General features: G+C 37.5%; 1 protein-coding gene across 2 annotated transcripts; it reads left to right on the forward strand.

The window, feature by feature from the left end:
* Positions 1-213: 213 nt before the first annotated feature.
* LOC105253944 (maternal embryonic leucine zipper kinase) lies at positions 214-5,330 on the forward strand. 2 transcript variants are annotated; one of them, XM_011262325.3, is made up of 13 exons: positions 214-529; positions 690-840; positions 927-1,036; positions 1,135-1,288; positions 1,370-1,476; positions 1,538-1,705; positions 1,787-1,978; positions 2,054-2,270; positions 2,880-2,949; positions 3,035-3,185; positions 3,273-3,376; positions 3,458-3,732; positions 4,378-5,330. In XM_011262325.3, the coding sequence occupies exons 1-12, from the start codon at positions 386-388 to the stop codon at positions 3,729-3,731; spliced, it is 1,842 nt and encodes a 613-aa protein (XP_011260627.1). In that variant the 5' UTR covers positions 214-385; the 3' UTR covers position 3,732; positions 4,378-5,330. The 2 variants fall into 2 exon arrangements, with proteins under 2 accessions (XP_011260627.1, XP_011260628.1); XM_011262326.3 differs by lacking the exon at positions 4,378-5,330 and having other exon boundaries at positions 3,458-4,049.
* The last annotated feature ends 7,440 nt before the right edge of the window (positions 5,331-12,770 follow it).

The following is a 12,770-nucleotide window of genomic DNA, read 5'->3' on the forward strand; positions in this document are numbered from 1 at the left end:
ATACTCTGGTGTTACCGACATTTCGTGCACATAGCACGGAACGAAACCAGAAATTGTGCACATGATACCCTCTGAGAACATTCATGGACATTGGCTTTGTAGTTCATGTTCACGTTTTCAATGTCCATAGAGGGAATATCGCTTTCAGGGATCACCTAAAAGCAGGCCATGACATCTCTCAGTTTTCTCTCTGGCACATACTGCGTGCGTATGTGCATCACTGATAACCGGCGCCGCCAGCAATAGGACTCGCCATTGGCTGCGGAAAGTTGTTTACGGCAGTTCAAAAAAGTTGGGTGTATGCGATCGGTTACGTTGTTGAAAGGCAAGACCCGGATATATTTTTAATATTTATGATCCGTCTTTCACGTGGCCGGGCTTCAGGATGGTGCGATACACCGCCCTTAAAGGATTGTACGATCTGGAAAAGACAATCGGTAGCGGCGGTTTCGCCAAAGTCAAATTGGCAACTCATGTCGCTACCGGTGAGAAGGTTGCCATCAAGATTATGGAGAAGACGACGTTAGGCGTAAGTCGGAGATTATAAATGTCAAAATAATTTTTATTATCTCTAAAGAATGCTCAAAATTTTATGACAATTTTCTCCTCTACCTGTGTCAAGTATCTACAAAATTCTTCATCTCTTTTGTTTATCAAAATACAATCTCACCGTATAATATTTATTTCAGGAAGATTTACCAAGAGTGAAGCTTGAAGTGGAAGCACTCAAGACACTGTTGCATCAACATATCTGTAGATTGTATCAAGTGATAGAGACAGAGAATCATTATTTTATGGTATTAGAATATTGTTCCGGTGGAGAACTATTTGATCATATAGGTAATATATATCTCTAAATATAATCTGGAAAATATTTTATTCTCATAAGAAAGTCTTAACAATATTGCAATATCTTTATGTTGCAGTTGAGAAAAACAGGTTGCCCGAAATTGAAGCTCGAAGGTTTTTTTGCCAGATAATTTCTGCTGTTGCATATATGCACAATTTAGGATATGCTCATAGAGATTTAAAACCTGTAAGCATATATATTTTCTGTTTCTTACAATAATTGTTATATGAATTACATTGCTTAGATAAATGAATTAGATTTATTAAATACATCTTTTTTAATAGGAGAATGTTTTATTGGATAAAGAAGAAAATTTAAAATTAATTGACTTTGGGCTATGCGCAAAACCCAAAATGGGAATGCAAGCACATTTATATACTTCTTGTGGTTCTCCTACTTATGCAGCACCAGAGCTCATAATGGGGAAGAAATATTTAGGTACATAAACTTTTAAAGTGTTCTTAATATACAAATTTTATTATTATTTAATACTTAATATACAAAATTTTTTTTCTGCAGGTTCAGAAGTAGACATTTGGAGCATGGGAGTTCTTCTTTATGCTTTATTATGTGGCTTTTTACCTTTTGATGACAATAGTTTAGAGAATTTATACAAAAAGATACTTGTAAGTTATTCACTTGTCATTTATACATTATAGCACAAGTAAGTAAATTGTATTATTCCAGAGTGGCAAATATGAGGAACCATATTGGCTTTCTCATGACAGTAAAGCATTAATCAAATCAATGCTACAAGTTGATCCAGTAAAGAGAATTACTATTCATGAATTATGTCATCATCCATGGATTACATCAAATTCTTTGAAGCCTGTAGTATTTATTCATAAAACAAAAGTAAGAGTTTTTTCAAAGTAGAAAAATTGATTTCATAAATAGATATAAATATTTTATAAGTTTTATTTTGTTTAAATATAGTTTGAAAAAGATGACGAAGTATTGAGCACTATGTCTGCTATTTGTGGTGAGAGTAATACAGACATATGGAAGAAACTTATGCGGAGTGATAGGACTGATTATAGAACAGCTACATATCTATTGTTGCTTGATAGAAAATTACGTGGACTTTCATTAAAAATAGCAACAAAATCTCATCTTAAGCCAGAAATGGTATGTTTCTTTTCAATGGTATATTTCTTTATGAAATTGATATATTAAATTGATACATATTTTATTTTTGTATAGAATGGTACCAGTTTTCCACAACGCGAAGCAGTAATCAACAATTTTATAACCAAACTCGATCATTCTCCAAGAAGTAAAATAAATAATAAGCTATCTCCCGTGGTTGATGTCACTTATAATCTTCTGCCCCAAAAAAGTGATGAAAATAACTTCACAGCACCATGTATACCAGCACGAAAAAGATTACGAAGCAGAGAACCTGATGATATATCACCCAGTAAGTATTTCGTCATTCTCCAATCGTTACATTTCATTGTAACATCCTAATTTTTAGTAGCATGTTTTTTTTATCAAGAAATAGATTCAAATTTTTAATGAATTTAATTGTGACTTTGATTTGTTTAATCTTTAAAGAAATTTTTTTGCGTATTTCTTTAATGTATCAATGTTAAACTATTATTTAAAGTATGTATATTTTACATACAATAAACATTTATCGAACGTATTGCAGCCGCAATTAGTCTCCTAGTGCGTTTTCTAAAGTTTTACTTCTAATTGGGTGATGCTAGCACACACCACCTAATTAAAACTTTAATGAAAGTTTCCGACCGTCATAAATTACAGTAGTCGCGCGAAAAGCAGATAATTACCTCGAAAAGAGGAACGACTTGCTAATAAACACAATTTAAACTTAAGAATCCCAGTGTACCTCTTCTTGAAAACTTCTTAGAAGATACAGCATCCCTCAAGCACTACTACATTTAAATCCTCACTACTCGAAAGTATATTAAACTTATATACATAGTATATCTTATATATATTCATTTATATTCTTTGTCAATAATATTTTGTGTTTATGATTTCGATTACTTATAATTTTATATAGTTCCAGCAAAAAGACCGCCCGAAAATAAATCAGTTACTACTCCTACACAATGTTTAACACCAGATTCTAGGTAAGAAAAATTTGTGAATTAGTGATATATAGGAATAATGTAATATATAGATATATAATATTTGAAATATAATATTTGTTTTTAGAACTTCACAAACATCTACACCCGGGAGTGCAAGAAAAGTTATAATGGGATTAGAACGAGGATTGAATCGAGTGAGATATGTTCTCACACCAAAGAGACGAGTGAAGAATGAAAATATAGATCCCGAGGAACCAAATGTACTGTCAGGAAAGGTATATTAACAGTAATAAACTTATAAAAATATTGTCAAAAGAAATCATTTTATCGTGAATGATGGTAAATGTTTTTTCGTTTCAAAGGGATTATCTAATGTGTCCGCGACGTGCAGCGGTTGTCCAAAGCATGTCCTCTCGAAATTGCGAAGAGCACTTCGACGAAAGGGTATAATGTGTCGTCAGAAAGGGTAATTCTAAATTTGTTTTAATACTTGATACATTTTCTACATAGTTGTGTTATCAAAAATTATGTATTATATATTGTGTAGATTTATTCTACAAGGAGAGACTGAAGAGTCGTTTTCGGAAGATAAGAAAAATTCGTCTAAGTCAGTCTCCTCTCAAAATTCCTGTTCCTTTGAGCTTGAAGTCTGCCTTTTGGAGATAGGTCCAGATGGAAAACGATTAGTTGGTATTCGCCGAAAAAGATTAAAAGGTGATGCGTGGGTCTATAAACGCGTCTGTGAAGAAATTCTTGCTCTCACAACAGAAGACATTTCTACAGATCCGGAAGATTCCTTCGAGTCCAAATGTCCTATTTGAGGTAGCTCTCATATATATTATTTATAACATAGATTTCTCGATATGTGCGTTCTGAATAATATAATAATGAGGGACACTTCCTTGATTTCTTATATGATACAAGATTTATGCTTTATTGTAAAAGAGAGACTGGGTGGGAGAATATATATGTGCAACGCATAGTGTATAAGCCTTAAAAAAATATGCAATTCCTAAGTGTACTTACATGTTCAATGTGTAATTATTGTGAAGAGAGATTATTTGATATAATATAACATTTATTTTCTAGACTTAAAAAATATATGACTAAAAAAATACAACAGATCTATAAAAGATATTCCCAAAAGATCTATAAAAATAAGATAAAGATCTATAAAAAATATTCCCAAAGTGCGGGTTATAATCGTATAAGCAAAATAATAATGTATTTATGCGATATCATAATTTAATAAATTTATATACTATATCCTTCTCAAATATATATTTTTTATTGTTTATATATAAATGGAAATAGAATATATTAAAATATATAAAATTAAAAAAAAAATGTGGAATACATACATATTAATACAATTCCAATATTATAATAAAAAATGCATTGTCGTATGATTTCGCGATAATCTTTATATCGAGAAGAAATAATTATTGAATTTTTTATTCCACGCAGGACGGCGATATCGATACTAAGAATGTTTCGACCGAAGCGACTATTCCACGTACAGCACAAAGAAATTTCTTGCGCGCATTTTAGAGCACTTTGAGCCCTTTCTGTCCAGAATATGTAAAGCTCAATTTCACGTTTATACCACAAATATAAAGTATCGCGGCCCGTTTGAAGCGATCCGCCACGGCCTGCCGATACATAGGGCTATATAGACAGGCGAGGATATAAAATCACCACAAATCGATCAGCATAAAGTGAAGTAGTGGCGCGTATACATCTTTGTTTTCGCTTTATGGGAGAGAAGATGAGAAAAGGAGAGAGACCGACCCTTTATATCTGCCTCTCGTTCGAATAATCGTCGAATCTTCCCTTTCTCGTGCACTCATACCCATATCCACAGCCATCGTTTTTTCCCCTCACCGATTCGGTACCGGCGCGAGACAAAGCCCGGTTGCTGGCGGCCCACGGTCTTGCAATTGTTGTACTCGCGGCGAAAAAGAGAAAAGACGATACGAGAAGACGATTGCCCGCAAAATTGCTATACGACGACGCGAAGCATCGTCTACGGAGTATCTTTCGGAAGTTTCTGCGAAAACTGGATATGATGGAATATTGGAAGAGAAAAAGGATGGAAAGAAAAAGAGCGAGTGCGTTTGAAAGGAATGTAAATATTCATAAAGAAGAAGAAAGACTTAAAACTTCTCGTGTGAAATCATAGGGGATAATCATATTTCGAGGTGGTAAGCCGCAACGATTAATTATAAACGTTTAAAATTAATTCGAGGCCACAGAAACCAACGAGAGAGTTGCGTAATGAAGTTACTCTACGCGCGTGATATATGTAAGCCTCTAAGTTGACGGGGTATAAATTACAATTAACTGCGCACGCACGTGCACGTTGCGATCTTCGATTCATCATTGCCGTTAAGCCGAAAGAACTGAAGCGAAGTATAAGAGTATATATATATATGGATGTCTAATTAATTTACATATATTTGTTTAAAATAATTCTATATCACGTCTATGTACAATCTGTGTGTGTATTCGACATTTGTAGATTGTATTGCATGACATAATTTGCTATATTAATTTATCTTAAGTTTGCTTTTGAGAATATCTCATTTTTAAAATCTTTTTATTCGATTTCTTATTGGAAGATTTGTGCACAAGAGATATTGTAAATAAAAATAAGACATTGATAAATCGAGGAGATGCAATATATAAAGAATATTTATAAGAAAGTATTATGGGAGAGACATGATTCTTATTTTTTTTAAATATCTCTTTGATTCTTCATTTTTGCGTAAGAGATTGTAAATAAAAATAATATAGCGATGAATATAGCAATCGAATATGAAAATAACAATTGAACGAGTACAACGTGTAAAAAGTATTCTAGAAAACAATAAAAACTATTGGAATAAATTATGGGAGACATAAAAAAAATTTTTTTTTCAAATCTTTATTCAATGTCTCACCTCATTGAAAGGCACTTTTGCATAAGAGACATTGTAAAGAAAAATAAGATATAAACGAGCGGATATACGCGTGAAAAGTGTTCTCAAAATAATTAATATAAAAACTATTGGAATAAATTATGGAGACAATTCTCATTTTTTTTTTTATTTCTATTCGATACTTTACTGGAAGACACTTTTATACAAGAAATATTGTAAAGAAAAATAAGATATCGATAAACGAGCGGATGCAACGCCTGAAAACTGTTCTGGAAAACGATAAAAACCATTGAGGTAAATTAATTAGGGGAGACATAATTAATTTAAGCGTCAAATCAATTTTGCCGCGCGTGAAAGATGGCGCTGTAGAACCGAGGACAAACTTCACATAGTACCGTCTCGTTCTCGCCAACATGTATCTACACGTCCGACACTGTCCGACACCGCTTCATACTAATTATCGTCTGGCCGGCAGCTAATTAAGGATTGGGGCAATGAGGCACGGCGATACAGTTTCCGCGATAATGATTATCTGCGATGGTAATTGAACAAGCGGCGCTAGAGAAGCGAAGGAAGGAAGAGACGCGCGAGCAAAAGAGATAAATCGCGTCGAACTAAAGACACGTAAGACAATATCTGCGCTTCTCATTTCTTCTGTTTCTTCACAATATTTAAATCCTCCAACAATTTTTATCAATTGAATTGAATGCAATTAATTTGTAAGTCTGAATTATAAATAATTATCGCCTATCGAGAAGATTAAAATCATAAAATCACATACAACACAGAATATTGCAGCAATATTATTAATATTGTCGTAGCATTATAATAACATTGCAATATTACCGCAATATTCGGTGCTGTATGGGACGACATCACGATTTTACAGGAAGACATTTCTCTCTCTAGAAAATTTTCTAACAATTCTCTAACAATTTTGTTTATACGTAGGAAGAAGGAGAGGCGCGCTCCTCGCCGACAAAGACAGGAAGAAAAAGCGACGACGGTGGAACCGAGAAAGAGGGAAGTCCTTATATTCGAGTGCTTGGAGTCAGGCGAGTTTGCGAGTGCGAAACGTGTTACCAAGTGGTAAGTGTAGGAACATGTACAAGACGATATACATACACACGTGCACGAGGAAGAAGAAGAGGAGGTAAGGGTGGCACGCGCGGCCCGCTTCTATCGCTTCCGGGCATCAGCGTGCTCGCGAGCCGCGGCTAATTGCTCTTTAATGCAAGCGAGCGAGCGGGTTGCTTTTCTTGGACGTATGTCGAGGAAGAGCCGACGTTGTTAACGACGAGAACGTCACGTTAGTATACAATAATTTTGCTCGGGGTGTCGCGATATGTATCACGGTAAGATCACCAGGTGTGTTTCGAGAAATTTTTGGAGAAACCGCGAATCAGAATTAAATTATTAATTAAACTCGTCTCGCGTCTCCCTCGTCTTTTAACGTTAGGAAACTCCTGGAGCGTTTCTTTGCACAGCGAAACGATATAATCGTGGCATTGCGGGTGAAAGTAAACATAGTTTCTTGTAGTTTCCTCGAGAATAATTGTGTTTTCTTGACAAGCGCGATTTCTTTAGAGTCGCGAGCGATTTCAAAATGACATTTGCATAAAGGCGCGATTTCTTCGTACATCTGCGTATTTAGACAAGTATATTTAACGATTTCTTTCTCGAATAATCAGTAACCACGTATCGTTATGTAGTTTTCACGGAAGGAAGATGGGAAACGCTAATCGTCCGGTTTGCCTATCTCTATTTTTTTTCTTTTCTTGCTTTCGAAATCGGTCCCAATGTTTATTCGTGAGAGGAAAGGGCGCGTTGTCGGTGAAAATACAGGGCAGAAAGCCCCGGATTCGTCGAGGCATGACCGGCGCGTCCACCAGAAGCTCATACATATGTACGCGGCTCGAACCGGACAGTGGCGAGAAACCCTCCTCCTCCTCCCCCTCTTCTTCCTCCCCTTTTATCCCTGGGAGAGACCCAGTAGGGAGGTCCCTCCGGAAAAATGAATATGCAGCGTCGCATGGGAGGATATTATTTTATAAAATTTACTATCTCGTGCCCGCGCATTATCCACCCTCGTCCGCGGCCAACTCGCCGCAAGTTTTCCGCGTTAAACCACAGACCTAGTCGCGGGATAAAATATTTCTCAAAGTGAGCAAAAACTTTCTATTCATAAATAGATATTTCTCTCTGAAAAAGAACGGATTTTTTTCCGTTCCAGAATTTTTTTGAAAATTATTCAAATCTTGATGCATATATGAATTCTATAGAAATTTAATAATACATTTTATATTAAAATATTTTTTAAAATATTAAATAAAAAAAAATATATATATTTTTATATAAAATATATACTTTAAAATAAGATGTGAAATATCCTATGAAAAAGGAATTCTTAGCGCTATTTTGATTGTGCACATTTTTTTTTGTAAACTTATTTTGATGATTTTTACGTTCTCATAATTTGTACGTTACATTTTCCCTTTTCACCCTACCTGTTCCTCAAGGCCTCTTTCCCCCTTTTCTTTGAGGGATGCCCTCAATCAAGATCTAATTATAGCGTCGACTCGCGAGCGTAACCGCTGGTGTTTTTTCAAGTTTGCTGCTATAAAACAACGCTTCTATAAAATTGTAGCCCCCTATCGTCGTAGAGGAAACGAAACATTAAATCGGCTCCGGTCGACGGGGGCGGGCTTGTTTCGGTGGGTGCGTCTGAGATTTCCTGTGTGGACTGTGGATGCTAGGAAAAGGATGGCTTCCTACGTAAAGGGTGCGTCCTCGTGTGCGTCCTCGCCGCGTGCTCGATTTATATACGCAAGAGGGGGAACGGGACCCGTGTGTCTTTACTGTATAAATATAAATATAGGTCGATTCTATTCCCATGATCCTTCGTGAGTTTCTCCTTTTGCCTTTTTTATTTTTTCATTTTTTTAGAAATGTCAGCACGATAACATAATGCATTTCTATAATGGGAATACGCATAGACATTCGTATATTTATTCGCTAGATACCTCATTCTCTATTGTATAAACCGTGTAACACACGACGGGATATATTCCTTCTATTCGTCGCGCACGAATCGCATTTTTGCGCGCGCTCCTCCCTTTTCGCCCCAATATCGCGATATCTAAACAACTTTATCATTAATGCAGCAGTAGCGCCGCATTACTAGGAATTTGTATATAATGGTGCTATGTGTTACGTATGTGATATATGTCGGACTTGCCAACACATAACGGCGATATCATAAGATACGAACCAATAGAGCCGCGATTGTATGGAAATATGTATCTATGAATGAAGACACTTTCATTTATGAAACCAGATACTTATGTACCGGACACGGGCGTTGTAACATCCTGCTATTATGTGTCCTTACCTACCTATTCGTTCTTTCCTTCTCTTTCTTTCTCTTGTTTTTTTTTCTCTCCCTTCGTCCTCTCATTCTTGCTTTCGCCAGAGCCCACTTTTAGTGCTCACCGTTCATATTAGGCATTATAGACATTGCGCTATCGTATCGATGCGTAAAATCCCGCGAATAATATACATCTTTTTTCGCCATTTTTTGTGATAAACGCAATATCGCAATCTTTCAAATCGCGTAACTCCTATCTTGACAATATTTGCGTAGTCTACGTCGGAGATTCTTATAATTAGCACTGATATTGTCGCAAATATTTGATCTTGACTTTAACATTCTTTCTTGTGCGCCTGACGCTGCGAGTAGGCACGTCGGAAACAACGTACAACCCTTTCATGGAGAAGATGGACGAAAACAGAAAAAGAAAGAAAGAAAGAGAAAGAGAGAAGTCGACTAAGCAGATAGCAGAAGGGAAAGGAGAGAACGAGGCTGAATGCGCCGACTGTGACGCTTTCCGGTCAGGTGCCGCCCTGACGATCCTTCTCCTTCCAATTTCCACGTCGAGATCCGCTCGCTCATTCACTTGCTCTTGCTCTTCCTGTTTTGCACTCCCTCGTCCTTCGCCATGTCCGAGAAAAACCGGCGGGAAAAAGGCAGGAAATGGATTGTTTCCGAATGTAGATCAGCAGGATTTCTTCTGAGGGTGCGTCACGAATGGCAGGAAGTAACGATATCGATATCTCTTCTTCTCTCGTGCAAAAAAAAAACGCGAGATGAAAACGCTCCGATATAAAAAGACGTCACTTGCGTATGTAATTACGTCACATTTTAGATTCCCGATTGACGTCACCGTCAGCGATTCGCCGTTTTTATTTCGCTGGTCAGCGAGATGATATCTGATTTTTTAATATCGGGATAAAGACAGTAGTCTCAGCGCTTCTTTTCTGTTTACTACATTATTACTCCGCGTCAGGTAATTATCACGCTGCCTCGGGAGGCCATTGTCACAATGGACGTCCGGAGTTTCCCTACGATTATCGTACCGAAAATCTCTTCGTGGTCGAGCTCCTCATCGACTTCCTGCCGGCGATGGACGATGATTATTTGTCGCAACGGCACGGTAGAAAACCGCGTATAAAAGTGATACGGCAACCCGATCTCTTCCATTGTCTACTATGTATTTCAAGCCCGTGTCGAAAAAATAATGGCTAAATAATGACTCTTGCGTCGTAATAAATATGTCCTTTATTAAATTTCGAAAAAATATCTAAAAAAGCTAGAGAATTTATTAACTTTGGCTAAAGAGACGCGATACAATCAACAACCGCGTTAAATCGATCATCGTTGGGAGATGACTCCATTTATATTTTTATGCTCCTACATCGCGGGGGAATGCATTTTTGCCATCCGCTATTGTTACTGTCAAGGTGTGATGTATAATCTGTTCTCTCCATCTAAATTCTCTTTGAACCAATGCAGAATGTCTCCGCATCGTAATTACGATCGCAAATATTATTTCGTTCGAATTCTAAGGAAGTAATTTCCTCGTTATATTAAATGAAAGCACAGCTAGCACTCTGCGCATTAGTATAAAAATAACTTCCATTTCACAATATCATCATCGAGTCATCGTCAACATCCATGATACAATCGACTTTGGTATATCGTTAATTAATCCCGCTAAAATTGCGTCGCGATCGCGGTTTCCTGTTTGTTATAGCGTCATCGTTTTTAATTCTAGAGGGAACTGGCATGAACAATATGTGCCATGAGATGTAATTTTACGTTGCCTATTGCACAGATCTCTCGATCGTTCAAAATCTAGCGTCTCAGAATTGAAGATTGAATTTGCCTTATTCCAAAGTTACTACTTAAGCTTCTGATGTGTGGATTTTTTTTAGAGTGGATGGTTCACTTTGTAATTGAAATAAATCAAAATTTATTTTTATTATATAATATTTATCATATTATTTTTATTATATAAATATATACATATATCTGTATTATATATTTTAAAAAATAAATTTTCATTTATTTCAATTAGCGATTCATCAGATAATATATGTATATATTTTTGCATATTTGATGTTGTAACTACAGTCAATTTAAAGATATCCCTCGATGCTACTTTAATTATATAATTATAATTATAGTTATTTAAATAAAAATTTAAATAAAAATAGAATGTTCACGATAATGCGAAAAGCAAAATTAGAAGAGCATTCAACTTGTCCCTTTTCTATGATTTTTTTCTAAGACGGCAGTCTCGGAGAATTTTACTCCATTCTACGTAGAATTAATCAATTCGATTCCTTCCTCACATTATGCATCGAGTACCGTTCTCTCCGCGTTATCATCATCGCGAGCGCGATAATCTGCGCCACGCGCGGTCTCGGGCCACGGTAGAGTTTCTCTCCGCGATTATCCTACCGAAAAATCTCTCGCGCTCCTCCCCTCCTCTCCTCACCTCACCCTCACTCGCGGTGCGCACATCGGGGTACGGGGCTCGGTCGTCGTCGACTTCCTGTACCCGCCGGTGGACAATGACCAGCACTTGCCGCAATGGTCAGAGAGCGGTGTGGTAGAGACGCGCTCCTAATATCTGTTCGGCCGATCTAGTTCGCGGAAGCCGCCGTTATTGTGGCACGGCGTGTGCGCGTGCTTGCGTGTATGTATATCTACGTATATGTGTGCCCCGCACGCGCGCACAATCGCATCGCGGATTCTACTGGGTGTACCAGGAAACGATCATCACGCGATTTCAACATTTCGCAATTTACTGCCAAGCACACGGCTCAGATATACGTCGTTGCGATTCGCGGCGGAGAATTTGCGAAAAGGGGAGAGATAAAACGACACGAAAACACGGGCGCATCATCCCCTATTCGCGTCCGAGATCGCGCGGAATTCATACACCCCGTATGAGCCACACCGACCGGCGTCAGGTACGCGTACGCACGTACGCGTATCGGCGGGGACCCGCGGCGTGTGCGTGCGTCGGCGGAACGAAGAGTAAAAAAAAAGAGAGAGAGAGAGAGAGAAGGTGAAGGAGGAGGACGGGAGGAGGAACACCTCCGGAGAACCTCTTTGGAAGGAGGATATGATGGCTCGTGGCGTTATGCTCCGCGAGCTGTTATGCTCCTCGGGCACCACCGGACCATAAGCGAGGCTACTTCGCTCCGGCGCAACAGCCGCCACGTTTCTCGTTATATCAACGCATCGGCGTCGGCCAAATAAAGTTCGCGCGCGAGAACGGCTTTTTACGGCACGCGCTCGCGCGCCGCCGAGAAATGCGCGAGCGGGGATGTTGAAATCTTTTTATCCAACGCCATTCTCTTTCTTTCTTTATTGTTAGAATACCATGTTAATTTAAAAATATTTGTCTCCCCAGCTCGATTTAAAATTCGCGATTCTATCAATCATATTTAATAATAAATTCAATAAATTTAATAAATAAATAATTGCGCTACATTAATATTCCAAGGAAGAGTAATCTGAGATTTTTGAATAAAAAGAAAGTTGAGAGAGTATTTTCTCTCATACGCAGAGATTATATGATTGATCGT

This window comes from Camponotus floridanus, unplaced genomic scaffold (genome assembly GCF_003227725.1).
Source record: "Camponotus floridanus strain SB8 unplaced genomic scaffold, Cflo_v7.5 scaffold21, whole genome shotgun sequence".
NCBI lineage: Eukaryota > Metazoa > Arthropoda > Insecta > Hymenoptera > Formicidae > Camponotus > Camponotus floridanus.

Bases quoted from the DNA above. Each gene is read 5' to 3' on its own strand.
- LOC105253944 (XM_011262325.3), top strand. From the start codon at position 386: ATGGTGCGATACACCGCCCTTAAAGGATTGTACGATCTGGAAAAGACA. The intron at 1,289-1,369 runs GTACATAAACTT...TTTTTTCTGCAG, and splicing joins AATGGGGAAGAAATATTTAG to GTTCAGAAGTAGACATTTGG. The intron at 1,979-2,053 runs GTATGTTTCTTT...ATTTTTGTATAG, and splicing joins CTCATCTTAAGCCAGAAATG to AATGGTACCAGTTTTCCACA.